We start from the raw sequence: 18,351 nt of genomic DNA, 5'->3' as shown, positions 1-18,351 counted from the left end.
ACAACTACTTCATAGGTCCCTTCACATAGATCTCTCCCATCTCCTCTCAAATCAACAATGAACCGCTCAATTCTACGTGCTGCTGCACGATCAATCCAGGCTGGTCGTTCCGTCGCTAGCCGGCGGCATGCTTCTTCGGCCGTTTTCGATTGGGAAGATCCTCTTGCCGCCGCGGAGCTATACACAGAGGAGGAGCTGGCCATTCAGGACACAGCCCGACAATACTGCCAGGAAAAGTTAATGCCAAGAGTTCTTGGTGAGTCCGTTTGTTACCTCTTTCTGTTTATTTTGGATCAAGTGGACTAACACGTACTCGGAATACCTAGAGGCCTACCGCAATGAAAATTATGATCGTCGCATCCTCGAAGAAATGGGCGAATTAGGCCTTCTAGGTGCTTCAATTGAGGGCTACGGATGCGCCGGTGTGAGTACTGTCGCCTCAGGCCTAATAACTAAGGAAGTGGAGCGTGTGGACAGTGGCTATCGATCGGGAATGTCGGTGCAGAGCTCTCTCGCTATGACAGGAATCTACGAATTTGGCACAGAAGAGCAGAAGCAGCGGTTTCTTCCAGGTCTGGCCAAGGGCCAACTAGCTGGGTGCTTTGGACTGACAGAACCGAATCACGGCTCCGATCCAGGATCTATGGAGACGGTTGCGCGCGAGCACCCGACACAGAAGGGCATGTACTTGCTGAGTGGCAGCAAGACGTGGATCACCAACTCGCCCATCTCAGACTTGGCTCTCGTGTGGGCAAAGCTCGAGTCAACGGGTAAAATCCGGGGCTTTGTGGTTGAGCGCTCGCGATGCCCACCAGGCACTTTTGAGACGCCTGCTATCAAGAACAAGTCTGCTTTGCGCGCTTCAATTACGGGTATGATTCAGATGGACGATTGCCCTGTCCCGGCAGAGAATATGTTCCCGGATGTCGAGGGCCTGAAGGGTCCATTTACTTGCTTGAATAGTGCGCGCTTAGGCATTGCATTTGGTAGTATGGGCGCATTGGAGGACTGTCTGTCTCGTGCTCGAGAATACAGTCTCCAGCGAAAACAGTTCAAGGGTAATCCATTAGCTAAGTACCAACTCATTCAAAAGAAGCTGGCTGATGCAGCGACCGATGCTGCATACGGTACATTAGCTGCAGTACAGGTGGCTCGTCTCAAGGATTCTGGGAAGGCTACCCCGGAAATGATATCTATGATCAAGCGCCAAAACTGTGATAGAGCATTGGTCAATTCACGAATGTTAGTTCCCCTGCCTTAGATGTGATATCTCATACTGACATATCAACAGTCTGCAAGAGGTATTTGGCGGCAATGCCGCGAGCGACGAGTATCATATCGCGCGCCATGTAGCCAACTTGTTTGTTGTGCAAACCTACGAAGGCCAGAGCGATATTCATGGTAAGAATGCCCAATGTCGGGCTGGATATATTAGGCCGAAATGTCCGTACTGACTTTTTGTTTTAGCATTGATTCTAGGCCGGGCTATTACCGGCGTACAGGCATTTGTTTAGCTTGCAGGTTTTTCTTATTTTTTTTAGAAACACTTTGAATAAGACAAAAAGGACATTGCTATTATCTGTATCCATTAGATGACTGTCGTCAAGGGATAAACCCGGAGGAGCGTCAATCGGGATGAACGCCTCTCCCGCACGTGACATCATGGGGCACAATTGATCAATTCCATGGTATTTCATTGTATTTCAATTCCGAATGGAAATAGAAGATATAAGAAATGGTTTTCATTGTAATCTAGTCAACAGATATCAACAATAACTAGTAACAATGATGTTTCTGCGTATTCGAAATTCGACCAAAATGACAACGTACAAGACATTACTCGTTTTTAAGGCTGAGTTGAAGATGTGTCATCTGTGGCGCGTATTGGTAATACCGTCTGCAAACCCAGCTGCCCACTTTTCTTTCCCCTCTTTCTTCTTTCACTCTTCCTTCTTTTCCACACAAAGGCAATACGTACGAGGATCACTAATACCCCCAAGCTTTTTACTTGCTAATCTTCCACCCTCCAGTCTCTCTTCCTCCTACAACCGTCACTCATCATGGCTCTCAAGCGCATTAACAAGGAACTCAGCGACCTCGGACGGTAAGCAACTCATCGACTATTTCCCCATCTCGAACATTTGACTGATTCTTATTACAGGGATCCCCCCTCATCTTGCTCCGCTGGTCCCGTTGGTGATGACTTGGTATGTTATCCCCTCTTCCTCGACGATCTCGATCGCGGAATGCACACTGTCCTTATCGTGCGGCGGGGTTGAGAAACCCCTCCATGCAGATCATCATAACCAAACAAATGATGTTCTTTACTGACAATTCATTTCTCAAATAGTTCCACTGGCAGGCAACTATTATGGGTCCCGTAAGTCGATATTCCGATTCCCCCAGAATCACCCCCTGCAATGGTCACGAGGCCCCCTCCAACCATTCAGATTTTATATCACATCATATTCTAACTTTCTTCCACAGGGTGACTCGCCTTACTCGGGAGGCGTCTTCTTCCTCACTATCCACTTCCCTACCGACTACCCCTTCAAGCCCCCCAAGGTCAACTTTACCACTCGCATTTACCATCCCAACATCAACTCCAATGGAAGTATTTGCTTGGATATCCTGCGTGACCAATGGAGCCCGGCTCTGACCATTTCCAAAGGTATGCCATTCTCTGCAAGGCTAAAATGAATGACGTTAACGGTGTTCTTCTAGTGCTGCTCTCTATCTGCTCGATGCTCACAGACCCCAACCCGGATGATCCCCTCGTGCCCGAGATCGCGCACGTCTACAAGACCGATCGCCCCCGTTACGAGGCTACTGCACGTGAGTGGACTCGCAAGTATGCCATTTAAACGGTATTTGGCTTCAATCAATCTGCAATGGTCCCCGGTGTTCTTTTCCGCCTGGCTTTCATAGCCCCGTCACCTGCATCTTTTTTCACTCCGTTAGATTCAGATCTGCGAAGTTTGGCGTACCGTGGTCGTAGAAACTCGTTTCTGTGCCGATTTCAACCTTTTTTTTTTCGTGATGTTCCCTTTTCCCCTTGCCACTTCCCTTCCCCCTTTCCCATCAATCCTTTTGCTTCACTCCATAGGTTTCATTTTCTGGGATTAGTTTCTGGGAAATTCCAACATCCGTTTTTCATGACCAAATCTGTGCATTCGGTAATTAAAGGGAACACACGAGATCAAAAAAGTACCTGCTTTTTTCTAGGTTCCCCACTCTGGGCACCTTGCTTGTCGAGTCGGTGACATGGAAGAATCGAACTGGAGGGGAAATGAAGTTGCAGAGTCGGGGTTAGGTCGTATGTGGTTGTGGATGGTCGAAGGGCTTTAATGGCTTTTATTTCATGATGTCGCATATAGCACAATCCAGGCAGGCCCGTCTCTGTGTTGAACATGATAATCGTAGTTCATTTCTACTTGGTACCTAGGTAGTTGACAAGTACTCAAGACCGTCAAGGCGAAGGTATTCGGGACTTCCCATTTGACTACGCAGATGGATGGTTGAAGCATCGTAATCCGTATGCCCAGATAACCTACTTGAATTTTATGCCTACCTATGAGTACCCGTGGAGACGCAGGTCAACATCTCATTCTTGAAGACTGTCAATTTCTCCAAAGATAACGATGCAGATTTACACGCCTTGAATCCATGGATCTCTCCTCTCATGCATACATACCCTTCAAGTTTCGATCAGGATTCGGGATATAATAGTACACGCAGCAATGCAGTGAAACAGACCATTACTGTAATAGCGAAAGAACTCTCCAAGGTTGGCATGAACTTATTCAGAGATGAAGGCTCCAGGTTTTCTGATTTACTCCTTTCAAAGCCCGATATTCCCTGGTCCATCGGCATAACTTGAAGATGCCCAGGTGAATATCCATGGGTTATTTGAATTCGAGTCTGAAGGAAAAGGTAAATCCACATAGCCCTAGAGGTATTCAGAGTCCTCTTCCGAGGTTACCTTGGCAGCCCTGCCCAGGAGGTCTGTAATTTGTCCCAACCTCATAACTTCTGACACAATATTTTGTTGCCTAGATTTGAATTATATGGATTTGAAGAGATCTGAGTTATTATCAGTACATAATGATATTTTCTGATCTGCCTAAACAGCCCTGGAGGTAAAAGAAAAATAAATCACCTGGTTATTGTGTTGACTTGTAATTGAGGATGGTAGATGTTCCCTGAGGCAAAATGGTGCAGGATATATATATGAAGCATATCATAACATTAAATCTTTTAAAACTGGTATCATAGGACAAATTAGATAACAAAAGGTGGTAAATTTATAGAATATGCTAAACAAATGAACTTTAATCACTATAAGACTTACAAAATGTGTTATTGAGCCTTGAGAATTTGATATTTATTGTTTTGAAAAGCGGCAATATCAAGTTGATCCCTGTTTATGGCGTCAACTCTCACCGCCTGAACACAGTCACAAGTCAGGTACGAGGGTTAGTCAGTTATACAGATTAAGTAACTAACTATAACATTTAGAGCAGTACAGGTTTGTCTTAGTCACTGCCATATAAAGAACCGCAGTGTCTAACTGATAAACAATAAAATGAGCAATAATTCTGACTTATAGTACCGTACATCCAAAAAGAAACGAAAGAAAGAAAAGCGCTCAGGTTCCAATACACAGTGTCGTATTTCCATGAAAACGGAAATAACCCTCACAACGTCCTAATTAAGGCCGTTGAGTGAATAAAAATAATAATTGGTGGTTTCTCTTTGATTGAGTGTGTCATCCTTAGTACAGGGGCCATGTTAATCTTCTCTGTATTTGCTCATCTGACTTTTCACATAAATTGAGTTGACATTATGGACCCTCATACGTCCTCCACGGCCTTGTCTATATTATGTCCACTAATGCCTTATGCGGTTTTCAATCTCTAACTTGCATAGGGAGTAAATAATATATACTCTCCCCTGGTCAGCGGCTCAAACTCAGCGGAAGCCCTTCTTTAAATTAATTTTCTACCCCAGATGATTATCAATTAAATTTTACATGCATTCGATTAGGGGGTGTACAAAATACAAGAAAGTGGTGATACCGGAACAACTATTTTGTCACGGAATAATATTAAGCCGGGATATACTTGATAAAATGGGTGAATTATTTCGTAACGAGTTCCTGTGGTTCAAAGCGAAAACATCCCCATGCACGAGGTTGGAAATCCATGGACATACTCATTTTTTGCCGGAACCGCAGGTTCAAATCCAGCGAGCACCGTACTTTTTTCTATATCTCTATTTAATAATCTAGATGCTGTATTCGACTGCGAGAGTCTTCAATATTCAAATATCTGGATCATATTCAGACATCGAAAGCTCAGTTTGCATTGATGGGATTTGCAGTTGTTCTGAAATGCTACCAGGTCTACGGGGACGCATCATAGGGCGTCAGGTTCTCAGTATCAAGTACAAGTGTAACTTGCTGGAAGAAGGATCTATATCTGAATACTCAATCCTACTATGGTAGACATGAGCAACCTCTTCAATGTCTCAATTGTCGCAAATGATAGGCAGGGGCTATCTTATATCACACTGCAATAGACTCAATTTGCTTTTTCTGTCTCTCCTTACATTGTACTTGACCATTGGCCTGGAGATCAAGTCGCACACCGCTTCCAAGTGATAGGGCTACTTATTGGCAGAATTACCCCAATGTTTTGATTCATATTACTCCGCAGTTACATTCCATTACCCTCACACCAATCACTAGCCAAATAATTATCATTCGATATGGTACAACTTTCCAGATTTGCCCTCATAGTCAGTGCTATCAAGGGTGCAAATGCATGGGGTCAACTAGGCCATGCAACCGTCGCTTATGTAGCCCAACACTACGTTACTCCCTCGACAGCAACATGGTAAGTCGGGAGCATGAGCTGCCAATCTCAACCTTAATTACATGTCAAAGTAACATTCGTCAGGGCCCAAGATATTCTCAATGATCCTTCAAGCTCATACCTAGCAAATATCGCCTCATGGGCTGATAGCTACCGCAAAACAAGCGCGGGCAGATGGTCAGCAAAGCTGCATTTCATCGACGTTGAGGATAACCCTCCACATAACTGCAATGTAGACTACGAGCGCGACTGCACAAGTGCAGGGTGTTCCATTTCCGCCGTTGCGAACTATACCCAGCGCGCAGGAAATCACCGCCTCTCAAAGGCGCATAAAGCCGAAGCGCTCAAGTTCCTGGTTCATATCATCGGGGACATAGTACAGCCTTTGCACGACGAAGCGTACAAAGTCGGCGGGAATGGCATTAATGTCACGTTCAACGGGCACGAAACCAACCTACATGCTGATTGGGATGACTATATTCCCGAGAAACTGATTGGCGGACATGCGCTCGAGGACGCGGCGGCTTGGGCGGAGATGTTGGTTGGAAATATTACTTCGGGGAGTTTTGAGATGCAGGCTGCGGGGTGGATTCGGGGCGACAATATTAGTGAGGCTGTTACATCTGCTACGCGGTGGGTGTCTGATTCTAATGCGCTTGTTTGCTCGGTTGTTATGCCTGATGGAGCGAATGCGTTGCAGGGTGCGGATCTTTATCCTGCTTATTATGATTCCGTTGTTGGGACTGTTGAGATGCAGATTGCTAAGGGTGGGTATCGGTTGGGTCACTGGCTTAACTTGATTCATGAGGCGGTGGTTGCTGAGGATCAGGGTTTAGCGGCGTATAGGGATACTGCCGTTGAACTAGTTCTTCAGGGTCGTGAGTTTCTTCCGAAGCCTCGTCCTATGAGTCGGGCAAAGATGGCTAGAGATGCCATGGGTGGATCGTGTTGCGGCTCAGAGAAGCGTGAGCATAGTCATTGATCAGATAATATCACTGCCCAGGTGGTACTTGGATCGAAAGGAACTAATAGTGGGAATCAACGAAAAGTTGTGTTACTGGATCATGTTATCATCAATCATCATAATTCCCGTTGTATTTTCCAATTTCCATGCTATATTAAATTTTAACTCATTTCTGTCGTATGCAAGAACCACCAAGACGAATGACCCCATTCAAGTCAAAATGCAGATAACCAAGACAAACAATGCACTGAAAGGAAAAAAAAAAAAAAAAAAAAAACAGAACAGATTCTGTTGAAAGCGTACATAAAAGTCAGTTGTACGTACTACACACCTTCGTCAACGTCGACTGCCCGACGTCGACGGAGCCTTACTACCAGCCTTAGCAGTGCGTCGCGAAACGTGGCTCGAATTATCACTCGGCTTGGCGCCGTCATCGTGCTTTGACCGGGAAGAGTGCTTCGAGGCCCGCGAGCCAGACTTCGAGTGTCTGGAATGACGTGAGTGCGAACGAGAGTGGGAGTGTGAGTGTGTAGATTTTCCAGAATGAGACTGGGCACCAACCTGGCTGATCGAGTCATCTGGCGTAACGTCCGATCTCACATCAAGGTCAGCCACGCTAGCAGGCAGGGGCACGCCCCCTGCAGAAAGATATGAATAGCCTTGATGGGTTGGGGCTGCAGAGTAATACGTGGCTTCGGACCCGGCTGGCAAGGGAACTTTGTGCGCGGTGTGAGCAGAAGAGGCGATGCTACCTGGGGCCAGGGACTTTGAGTGGTGACTGCTTGGTGTGGAGTATACACTCCGGTCGTCATGGCTGCGGCGGCGTTGGAGGCTTTTCTGCGCAGCTTTGATGGTGGAGTTTGAAAGCACGCTGCCTGCTACGAAGGCTCGCGGCTTGTCAGCAGCGTAGCTGCTAATAAATGTGCTGGGGCTGCATGGGTAGTGCCGAGGTGGATATTCAATTGTCCGAATTGGCAGGTCTTCGAGGTATGAGGCAACAGTGCCCTCTGAGGCCCGTCGGCCTTTTTGATCAAGAGCGAACTCGGTCGGTTCATAGACGGTACTGGCTCGTGGGTTCTTGGAGGCCGCACTGCGACTAACCGTCGACCGTGGGGCAGCCGAGTATGTACTCTTGGCGGGAGGAGCTTCAATAGCCCGCATGCCTGCCTCAGATCTGGATGCTTGCGATGGTGGCGGTGGGGCCATGATTTGGAGGAGATCGGGTGCATGTTTCATCATAGCAATACTTTTAGTCTCTGACGAGGACTGCTCGTCACCCTTCACCATGGCATAAGCAATAGCTGCACCGGCAGCTGCGCCGAGGAGCGTGCCGACAATAGTCTTTACTGCTTTGCTGCCATCGTCTGCCTGAACAGTTTGGACAGTGTACGACGGTTGAGAAACGACCGTTGCAGCACGCTCGATGACTGTGGGGGCTTTGGACTGGGGAGGAGCAATGCTCTCTGCCTTCACCGACTTGGCCTTGTTGCTTCTGGAAACGACGGATCCATTGTCTAGCATAGCTATTGTGGGTCCACCAGCCTCCGATGCAACAACTGATCCGCCCGGCCGGTACACCGCTTCGATGCTGTTACCGTCAAAGTCGATTACAGCCGCACTGTAATAGCCTGATTGCGAGTCCCGTGTCTTAGGCTCACCGTGGATCTGGCCACCGGCCTTCAAGGCACAGATGAAGAATTGACCCACGGCATCTCTGGACGGGGCTGGGAATGCAATATGTACTGCACTAGGACCTATACTATCCATACTGTTAGCGCCGATATACCATGATCTTCAATCAGATACATACCCTGGTCTTCGCTCCGTGACCCAGAAATCAGCAGGCTCTCCTTGCTTCTGACCGAAGCCGATGTACTCATCTTGCCGACCAATGAATTGGTAACCAAGAGGCTGGAGACATGATAGGAAGAAGGAAGTAGAGGTTGGGAGATGAGTAACTGTCAGAGTCATATGGGAGACAGGCATGTCTATAGATCAAGGGGAGTCGACGTGCAGGTTATCCAGCACGTTGACTTGGAACAAATTTAGAGAGAATTCCAAGGAAAGTAGACAGATGACGAGAAAGATTTCAAAGCAAGGATGATTGCATATATACTGGGGAGAGAGCAAGTCTATAAATCCAGGAACTATGACATAAAACGACAGCCGAACTCATCTGTCAGTATGACAAAGTACCAATACAAGGCGAAAAGAGGGGCTTCTCTGATCCACTCGCAGAAATAGACTTATGTGCCCAAGTACTCCGTAAAAAGGTCATGGTCACCACGCAGCAAGCCCACCGCAGTCGTCCGAGAAAGGCAAGCCCCAGCCTGACACGGCGCCCCCTGGACCGAAAGCTACGCACGGCACATCCCTCATACATTAGATCCGATAAGCCTATCACCAGTGCAGAAGTGTAGAAAGGCTTGGAGATTGAGAGTGAGTGGAATAGCGGGTCTATACACATCTGGGCCAGATCGTATTCCATCCTTCCCGATTGGGAGGGCGCGATCTGCGCATGATGGGAAAGGTGAAACCCTGGACCCTTTCTTTCTCAGTGATAGAAGCAAGAGTGAGGCGGGCTGCGTCAATCGATAGTCGCCTATAGGTTAAAAGAGGGCTTCGTTTGGAGATTGGCCTAGACTCGAAGCGCCCAAGAACCTCTCGAATCATGTTTGTAGCTGAACACAGCTTAGGCCAGTACTTTCCGATTGAAATGAAATAGGCTCCGTAACCCTTGAATTTTTAAGCATTCAAAGTTCGAATGGCGTTGTTCGTTGTTTGGATCCCCTGAGGGCCTGAAAAATGGCAGATGGGGCGTGCATTGATCGTGTATGGAGCCGAGTGGGTGCATTACTAGTGTTCCGCTGGTCCAATGGTTGCTTAAGGTGAGATTGTCTTGGATCTTTTTGGGCATTACTGCTGACCGCCATTATCATCGGAAATCACAGGTTTCTTTTTGGACTGAAATGTCAAGTCTGGATTCGATTCCGATTAGAGAATTGAAGCCCGCGGTTGCCCACAAAAATAATACCCTAACTGTACTAGGTATAGAAATGAGACGAAAATGTCTCTATTACGTAGTGGACTATGTTGCAGGAATTAGGAAGGAATCAGGATTCAATAGGAAAATTAAATCCAGAATATATCCTAGGTACAAATATACCTAATACATGATTGTTCACTTTTCTAATCACACCACTGTGGATGGAAGAGCTCGTTGGCTCAAGGACTGGGGCGAAAAGGAACCAAATACCAGCCAGTCCGAATGTCTCTAGTCGAAATGGGGAACCATTGTTCAGCAGGTTTCATCCCTAAAGAATGAATATGAACATGAACATGATGCAGGCTGTCCCCCAAGTAATAATAATAATAATAATAATAACGAGAAGAGTGGGCGAGGATCTGAAATGGAAATTCGAAGCAAGTCCTTTGGATCAACTCAAGCCCTAAAAGCCAATGAAAGGATTTCATGGCTTCAAATAGCGATCTGGAAACACTGCCGGAAAGCTAACGGCGGAGGCGCATGGCGCATTGTACCTGCCCCACTCAAAGAATATCCCACACCTCCTCGGCAGCGTGGCAGAACTTGCTACAGGCGACACTGGCACTAAGACTGTAGTTGCTGATACTGATAGCATCATCTTTGAACGAATCGGCAAAGTCATCAGTACCCTTGGCCATGGCACCGACAAAGATGGCCACGCTTTCCTTGGGTTTCAGAGACTCAATGTAGTCCTTAGTGCGAACAACCGGTGCCTCGAAACTAAGAGTCACCTTGCGGCAATTGGGGGGCAGATGGTCGGTGATAGGGTTCTTGATGACCTTCAACAGCTTCTCCTGCGAGTTGGTCGAGCGAATTGAAAGACGGTGGAGGAGTTGCACCATCAGACCGGCGAATCGCTTAAAGGTTCGAGGAATGCGGACTGAGGGGTTGACCTCGATAAGCACACCCTTAGCAGTGTGAATAAAAATTTGTAGCCGACCAGCCTTGTTAACAGGAGAATCCAGAAGGGTGAGAAGACACTGGAAAAAAATAAAAATAGAACGTGAGCTAGTAGTCCATCCGAGAAAAAGTATTCCTGAATTACCTGGTGAGTAATATCTGGACGAGCTTCGCTGATATCACGGTTCATTTTTCGCATGATACCGATGTGCTCATCACTGTTCAGCAACGAGTACTTCTCATCCTTTGCGCCAGGCTTGCCACTAGAAGCCCGATAAGTCTCTAGACTAGCATTGGAGAGAATTACAATCAAGCGCTGAGTGTCATTGTCATGTGTGGGGATAGCGACATGCTGCTCTGCGACGAGATTAGGCAGCTCCGGCGGAGGGCACGATTGGGTCCCTGAAAGTAGCTTAATGTCAGTCATATTGTGATGGAAAATTGAAGTGTCAACCAAAGGAGGGACGAAAAGAAGAAAGAAGATGGAGAAATCGAAGTTGTAAATTTGGCTAACAGCCAATATGGGGATTTGCGGAGTCGAAGTTCGCTCACGCCACCAACAACTACCCCAGTGCAACCAATGCAAAGTAGAAACCTGAAGAGAAAAGGAAATGGGGGAAACATACTCGCACGCTTTCTCTTGCCTGCAACTTGTGCTGCGTCAGACATGGTGAATATGAATTAAAAGGTGAAAAAATGAGGATAGACAAAAGTAAGAGATTTTTGCAGAGAGAAAAGAGGATCCACAAGACGTCCGATCCGCGGGACAAAAAGCGGGACTAAACGACTTCTACTTTATTTGACTTGGAAATATTACGACCTTATATACGTCTATTTTTTTCATTTCGGAGCGCCGGAGACTTTTTATTACTCCTCATTTCTGCAGTTTCTCAAGTGGATACTATACGGAGTTTGGGAGCTCTTGGAGTGGTGAGATCCCCTCGGTTTACGTACGTTTGAACCCTAACCTGTATGAGTATGGTCAATATCTTGATTCTTCAACGGGTAGATAATGTGCTAGTAAAGAAGTGAAAGGAGCCATCTGTGCTGTCACTGCTGTGCTTTATATCTGAATAGTATTACCGGATGAAGGGAAACAGGAATAGACTCAAGAGTCAAGAGTGCTCCGTCCAAGAGTACCGGAGCTTGTGATATGTTTGTGTGACCAAGCTGCATATAGTAGCATGTAGGACTCATAGCTTCTGCCAATTAGTACAGAGTATTCGTATCATGCATGGAGATGGAGATGGATATATCGCGGGCCGGTGCTAGAGGAGTCCGTAAGATTCAAGAGAGCAACCGAACTCCGAGGTCTGAGGTGAGATAAGATGATTGATAGTAGAACAGAACAGATTGGAAGCATTGATAGAGACACTCCACACTCCACTTCCTTTGCTGACATCTTTGTTCTTGCGACCTGTTCGGCTGTTCCTGGTATATAGAAGGTCGCTGTGTAAACCCTGGACCCCCGCCATCCTGTCAGGCTTCTGTTTCGGGTCTGGAACAGCTACAATATCACTGGTTGAATCAGAAGGACAAGCTCGCCACCGAGTCCACTTGACCAGGCCAGGTTACACAAGCCCGTAAAAGGCCATGTAAAATCCGGGGCAAGTGGACGCGATAAAGGGCTTTGTAGCCGCTCGTAATGCTTCGCCAATCAGTTAGTCAGATCTGTTGCTGCAACAAGACATTCAGTCAGCACAAAACGAAGGCGCGCCCGACTCTGTGGAAATAACTGCATTGGTAGTGGGGATCTCAGCGAAGGGAGGGCGGTCTGAGATGATGAAAAGTTTCATGCTTGCTGCCTGCTTCCTTACTCGATGCATATAGAGCTTGAACTCTGAAGGGGCTAACGGAGTAGATCCATCATAGTACAAGGCTGAGAGAGGCTGGCAGCTTAGAGCCAAGAGCTGAGAGCGAAGAGTTATAGCCCCAGAGAGTCGTCAGCCGGGGCCTAACTTGTAATTGGGGGTGAAAAGCTCAACTGGGCAACCTATTGATATGTACTGCGATTGGCCAAGAGAAGAGGTGATGAAATTAGCTGATTGACTGGTGCGTTGGAATTATCTAGAAGAGGAAATAAAAAAGAATGCAGCCTGGAACGAGTTTCTGTCCCACAAAGTCATAAAAGGCAGGGAATACCAGATAATCAGCACTCCAGGAGCTTAGGAATCTTCAATAAGGAAAGGCGACCAAACAGCGTAACCTAGAGTGCTTTTGGTGGCGACTCTTGGATTCTGTTTATTAACCCAACCTCCTGTTGATCATCATATCATCATTTCTCATCCCCTCCTCAGGCTTCCCTGCCATCTCTAACCATCTGAGTGCTACATATATTCATTTCTGAAAAAGAAACCAACCTCATCTCCAAGGGATAAAGTAAGTTTCGTTACTTCTGACTATTCGAACAATATGACCTAAACAAGTTAGCGCCACCTACGCGTGCTGTGGAACCAGTCGATCCGCCTATGTAAATTGCAATTCCCCCCGTGTTCGACACAACAAACCTCCTCCCCCGCTACCCTAAGCTTCCAGGGGATATGCCGTGGACAGTGACCAATTCATACAAGCGGTATATCAACCCCTTCTTTATCTGATGCGCGCCCTTACTGACCCCTCAAGCAGCGGCCTAGGCATGAAGACATACGGACGACCAACATGGCGCGTCTACGATGACGAGCGGGTCGCAAAGAAAAGACGCGTCCAGGACGAGTCTGATGAGGCAGAGAACAATCTACAGTATGCAATTCGCGAGTCGTCTTCCGTCGTTCTATCAAGCCCGTCGCGTCGCAACTCGGTCGTGTTGTCCGAAACTACATTGGACGATGACCTTGACAGTCTCACTACTCCACCCTCGTCACCACCTCCTCGATTAACTCCCCCACCTGTCAACGCACGAAAACCAACCTTCAGCTTCATTAAGAAGCGCAAACTCAAGGACATCTCCGCCGGGTCACCCCTAGCCGAGGTCAACTCCAATAGCTTGCGCTCCTCCGCAGATCCACCTAAGAAGTTACAAAAGCAGACTACATTGCGCCAGATGCAAATTGACTTAGGTACTGAGGTCCGCAAGACATGCGCGACCTGTGGCATGGAATATATTCCATCGAACACAGAGGATGCGGCCTTACATAAGAAGTTCCACGAAATGAACTCAACTGGGGTTGACTTGGGAAAAGCTTTTATGCGTGCTAATGCCTCACGCTGGGTTTACGAGGCGACGCGATTTGATGAAGGATACGTGGTCATTGTAGATCGCAAGGCATCTCCCAGCGCAAAGAGTCAGGCCAAGCGAGTTCTTGAAGTGGTTAATAAAGAGTTGTCGTCACCGGAAATCCCGGATGAGGTGCTATGGAGCCAGGTAGAACCACCCAAGCACCTTCAGCAGGATACCGCGGAGGAGAAAGTAGATCGATACCGGGTGTTCCTACACATGAAAGACAGTCGGTGTGTTGGGCTCTGCTTGACCGAGCGCATCTGGGAATCACGACCGGTCGCACAGGCAGAACAGAATGGCGCAACCAACAGCTCATCAGTCACCGTGAAGGACGAGATACAGCCAGCTGTGGTGGGAGTGTCGCGCATCTGGACATCCGGAACTTCTCGCCGGAAGGGAATTGCACTTGATCTCCTCGATTGTGTGGTGATCAATTTCATTTACGGCATGGAGATCCCAAAGGACCAGATCGCATTCAGCCAACCCACAGAAAGTGGAAACCGGCTGGCGAACAAGTTTTTCGCAGACGAAAAGACATGGCACGTCTATAACGAGCAGTGATACAGGATGAGATTGCGAACTACGCCTTTATATTGCATTTTATATGCAGCTGCGTTTTATTCAAATATGGGCACGATTGGGGGATCTGGTCGAACGCTGTTTACGCCTTTGCGTAGTTTATGAGCACTGTATTATATAGCCTATTTTTATTTATTAGCAATTAGCCAAAGATTGTATCTCAGATCGAAGTTTAACATCGTTGTAGAGCTCGGAGCTTCCGGACTTCATTGATCGGAAAGCGGCGCGTAGGAGAAAGTGATGGATAAGAAAGGCGGGGATCTTTCTTCCCCTCATCCATTCCTCTCTCTGAGAGAACTCCTTGATTACACAGATGTATCAAGATGTCCAGTTTCAATCCCTTCCGTGCTAAATCCCTGGATGGTGAGTCTTTCCTCCAAGTCTCGAATCTCAGAAGACATACGTTTTGAAACAATTACCGCCATCATCCGATGACACAACGGGCCATCTAGAGCTTCACTGTGGTATAGTAAATGCTAATGGATGTATATCAAACAGGCAGCTCTGCCACAGCTACTGTCTCTGCTCCCCAAACTGTAGATGTGCCGGACTTGTTCACCAAACCCATTCAGCCAATTTCCTACCCCAGAAAAGCCGCGTTATCACTGGAGATCGAGTCGGAAGACTCGACATCGTCAGATGAACAGACGACGAACCCTTTCAATCCCGATTCAGCTGGCAATGAGGACTTGGATAATATGATAAGCCCTAGGAGTTCGGATTCCCTTGATGGTCTCCCGCGACGTGCTTTGGCCGCTCCACCAGCTCCATCCATGGAGGGATCGTCCACACCGTCAACGGCTTCAACTGTACAAATCGAACAAAGGCCATCGATTGCGAGACCACCCAGCATAAGAGAAAATATCCACTCGTCGAAACCTCGACAAATATCATCAGAGTCTACAAAAGGCACCAGCCCATCAGGTCGTTCAATTAAAGACAAGAAACCACCACCACCGCCCCGGAGTCATCATGGTAAACCCATCAGTGTCGCAGGAAATATAGATCCTCCTTCCCGTCCTTCTTCTAGCCGTCTTTCATTCCATGCATCATCTCCAGAGATCCTGACTTCGCGAACACCAAACACCGCATATACAAGCTCCCAGGCAGATTATTTCTCAGTCTCTACAGAGAATCCCGCATTAGACTCGACCGAGTCTCTCTCTCGCAGTCGATCCCAACATAAGCGGCCCCCAACACCACCTCTCAGCAGAAGATATAGTCAGATGCATCGATCAAAGTCCACACAATCCAAATCGAGCGTCACTCGATTACCATATGCCTCGCAAGACTCAGAAAGCAATTATAGCTCTCAACCCCCGAGTCCAGGACTATCGACCAGGTCTGTCGGATCTACCTATTCTCAAAAGCACAAACATCTCAGTCTGCCCCCGCTCTCGCTGGGTGATACGGTCACATCGTCACCAGCAAGCTATGTAGACACAATCTCTCCTCCAATTATAAGAAAACCAGTCCACACGCGGCGGACTTCTTCTCACGGAAGTTTATTGAATGGCTCGTCTGGGGCACCGCCACCACCTCCACCACCACCCCGTCGGGCTCGGGATTCCAATTCCCGTAATGGCGGTGATGGCGATTCCGTACCCCAGAAGGGCGCAGGCGCAGGTGTAAGTGCAGAGATGCCCTCGCCCTTGTCCAAGGCGTCTAATGCAAATGATATATTGGCGGATCTTTCCAGGTTACAGAAAGAGGTGGATGATCTTCGCGGTCACTATGAGAACCGCAAGCTCAGTGAATAAGAGGCTTTTTTCTTCTGCTTCTGTGGGCCAGTTCTTTCAATGTTTGAGATGACTTGTATGAATGAACGCAAATTGTTTCCGTATGTAGCCAAGTGCAACCCATTTTCACCACTTTACTCTCTGGGTTTACACAAATTGAAAGGGAGTTTTATGGAGCCTCTAGCCTGGATTATGATTTTCTGATTTTTACTTGCTTTCGACACACTTGAGGCCCCATATGATGTGACTGAGCAAACCTCCAGCTGCACCCCATGCTCTATTAACAATCTACTCGTCTCCTTAGAGAGACCAGCAGGAAGAGTTTTAAGGCAGTATACCTAGGTGACATTGGCAAAGGTTAGTAAAAATAGAGATCCAGCTACAAAACCACCCGAGGAAATTCTAAGGGTTGACTGCTCAGGTCTATACCAAATGCAGCAAATTGCATATCCCCTGTCATACTAGACAAAGGGAATTTCGGGGATCTGACTGTTCAGGTGCAGTATCAGCCTTTGTCCCTGGCTATTATAAGTCAATAAACCTCCCAAAACACACATTTCGAGTTTCAGATAGTCGATCTAAGGCAATGATATTGTCTCCATATTAGCTTAACATTGTTCCTCAATTTCTTGGTACAGTGAATGTGTACCTTTGACATTGTCTCGTAGTATGGAAATCTCGTCGGTAGACACCGCTGAAAATGCATAAGAAGGGCCGAGAGACACTACTTTGCGAGCCTTGGAAAACTGCCCAAGGATAAGGTAAGATGGATCTCAAAATCTACACCATTCTGACCTTGACCAGTCTGTTGGTACTCCCGGCGGCAACAGCATCATCCGGGCTTGCCACTTTAATGGTTTGTCTTCATACTCCTACCTACTTTAGATCCAAAACTCACTAACCTCTTCAAGAGCTTGATACTCCATCGTGACCCCTGCTCCACGATTCTCGTTGATTACGGCGACTCCGAGCAATCGTTAGCAGCCAGGTGTAGTCCTGGTATTACAGTAGATCAGTTCATGGAATTTAACCCAGACACTATCTTCACCCCCAGCAAACCTGTCTGCTGCTCATGGGGTCCAATGCCACATTTCCCACCTAAGGTTGAAAACAACGGCATCTGCTACAAATACACCATTGAAGGGACTGGTGATACCTGTCAGCGGATTGCCGACGTATATGGTATTACCGTGGACGAAATCCAGCAATACAATGACAAGTCCTACGGCTGGGCTGGATGTGATAATCTTGTTCAGGGTGATTTCATTTGCTTGAGCCCTGGAGAGCCCATGATGCCCGTCGCTCTTCCTCAGGCAACATGTGGTCCTCAAGTGCCACAGGCAATACGACCGAGCAATTGGGGTGATGTTAGCTCCATGTTTCCATGTGCATTAGGTAAAACGGTAAGTTGACTTCGGATACAACCCGTTGGATACCGTTCACTTGACTGACTCAGGATACAAAGTGCTCGTCAGGAAAATGCATCCAGCCAACTGCAACCACTACAGCTACGAAACGAGCGACTACCTTGACCAAGGCAACAAAGGTAGCAGCAATTACAACAGCAAGTGCTCCCAAGCCAACATTCTCTCTGTCCTCGATCTCTGACTCCTGGATGATCCGCATCTTTGACTCAACGGACTGTACTGGAGATTTCTATTTCGTCGAGGGACGTAACAATCACATTGACGAAAGCAAATGCCTCAACCTACATGGAGGTTTGAGCCCTAACGCGGGCGACGATGTTTCGTGTACATGGTGGACTAAGGATGGAACCGAGTCTACATATTGCGATGCCAGCTCGCTGAACTCTCCAGGTTCGTTTTATTTGAGCCAAGCTCACTGTAATGTATTCAAGAAAGCGGATTGCTCGGATAGAGTTCTTATAGGCTATGATTACACCATCCAGAAAGGCTGTCACAGTGCTGAGCAGGTCAATGCTTGGTCTGCATTGATGTGTGGAATCAAGGCATAAGATAAAGAGTGCTCAGAGGGCAATATTGGAGAAGATCAGACTGAAAAGGACGTCG

At 47.3% G+C, this 18,351-nt stretch overlaps 8 protein-coding genes across 8 annotated transcripts; 6 read left to right on the top strand and 2 right to left on the bottom strand.

Moving 5' to 3' along the window:
* Nucleotides 1-57: 57 nt before the first annotated feature.
* Nucleotides 58-1,514, top strand: N7495_009470 (acyl-CoA dehydrogenase; the record flags this gene model as incomplete). Its single annotated transcript, XM_057212121.1, has 4 exons — nucleotides 58-256; nucleotides 327-1,242; nucleotides 1,292-1,401; nucleotides 1,468-1,514. The coding sequence occupies 4 exons, from the start codon at nucleotides 58-60 to the stop codon at nucleotides 1,512-1,514; spliced, it is 1,272 nt and encodes a 423-aa protein (XP_057058984.1).
* Nucleotides 1,515-2,060: 546 nt separating this feature from the next.
* Nucleotides 2,061-2,864, top strand: N7495_009469 (putative ubiquitin conjugating enzyme (UbcD); the record flags this gene model as incomplete). Its single annotated transcript, XM_057212120.1, has 5 exons — nucleotides 2,061-2,104; nucleotides 2,162-2,207; nucleotides 2,351-2,380; nucleotides 2,488-2,671; nucleotides 2,725-2,864. 5 exons carry the CDS (start codon nucleotides 2,061-2,063, stop codon nucleotides 2,862-2,864), a joined length of 444 nt encoding a protein of 147 aa, XP_057058983.1.
* Nucleotides 2,865-5,769: 2,905 nt separating this feature from the next.
* N7495_009468 (S1/P1 nuclease) lies at nucleotides 5,770-6,858 on the top strand (the record flags this gene model as incomplete). Its single annotated transcript, XM_057212119.1, has 2 exons — nucleotides 5,770-5,897; nucleotides 5,961-6,858. The coding sequence occupies 2 exons, from the start codon at nucleotides 5,770-5,772 to the stop codon at nucleotides 6,856-6,858; spliced, it is 1,026 nt and encodes a 341-aa protein (XP_057058982.1).
* Nucleotides 6,859-7,176: 318 nt separating this feature from the next.
* N7495_009467 (VOC family protein) lies at nucleotides 7,177-8,826 on the bottom strand (the record flags this gene model as incomplete). Its single annotated transcript, XM_057212118.1, has 2 exons — nucleotides 7,177-8,599; nucleotides 8,651-8,826. The coding sequence occupies 2 exons, from the start codon at nucleotides 8,824-8,826 to the stop codon at nucleotides 7,177-7,179; spliced, it is 1,599 nt and encodes a 532-aa protein (XP_057058981.1).
* Nucleotides 8,827-10,389: 1,563 nt separating this feature from the next.
* Nucleotides 10,390-11,455, bottom strand: N7495_009466 (18S rRNA pseudouridine methyltransferase; the record flags this gene model as incomplete). Its single annotated transcript, XM_057212117.1, has 3 exons — nucleotides 10,390-10,866; nucleotides 10,932-11,188; nucleotides 11,413-11,455. The coding sequence occupies 3 exons, from the start codon at nucleotides 11,453-11,455 to the stop codon at nucleotides 10,390-10,392; spliced, it is 777 nt and encodes a 258-aa protein (XP_057058980.1).
* Nucleotides 11,456-13,382: 1,927 nt separating this feature from the next.
* On the top strand, nucleotides 13,383-14,564 carry N7495_009465 (ESCO family N-acetyltransferase; the record flags this gene model as incomplete). Its single annotated transcript, XM_057212116.1, has 1 exon — nucleotides 13,383-14,564. The coding sequence occupies one exon, from the start codon at nucleotides 13,383-13,385 to the stop codon at nucleotides 14,562-14,564; it is 1,182 nt and encodes a 393-aa protein (XP_057058979.1).
* A 341-nt stretch (nucleotides 14,565-14,905) lies between these two features.
* N7495_009464 (uncharacterized protein) lies at nucleotides 14,906-16,342 on the top strand (the record flags this gene model as incomplete). Its single annotated transcript, XM_057212115.1, has 2 exons — nucleotides 14,906-14,945; nucleotides 15,081-16,342. 2 exons carry the CDS (start codon nucleotides 14,906-14,908, stop codon nucleotides 16,340-16,342), a joined length of 1,302 nt encoding a protein of 433 aa, XP_057058978.1.
* Nucleotides 16,343-17,340: 998 nt separating this feature from the next.
* On the top strand, nucleotides 17,341-18,296 carry N7495_009463 (LysM peptidoglycan-binding domain-containing protein; the record flags this gene model as incomplete). The annotated part of the gene is made up of 2 exons (XM_057212114.1): nucleotides 17,341-17,724; nucleotides 17,778-18,296. 2 exons carry the CDS (start codon nucleotides 17,341-17,343, stop codon nucleotides 18,294-18,296), a joined length of 903 nt encoding a protein of 300 aa, XP_057058977.1.
* Between the last annotated feature and the right edge of the window lie 55 nt (nucleotides 18,297-18,351).

This window comes from Penicillium taxi, assembly GCF_028828555.1.
Source record: "Penicillium taxi strain IBT 34144 chromosome Unknown utg000006l_segment0_segment0, whole genome shotgun sequence".
NCBI lineage: Eukaryota > Fungi > Ascomycota > Eurotiomycetes > Eurotiales > Aspergillaceae > Penicillium > Penicillium taxi.
Note: the sequence above shows the minus strand (reverse complement) of the source record. Positions and strands in the feature narration are given on the sequence as shown.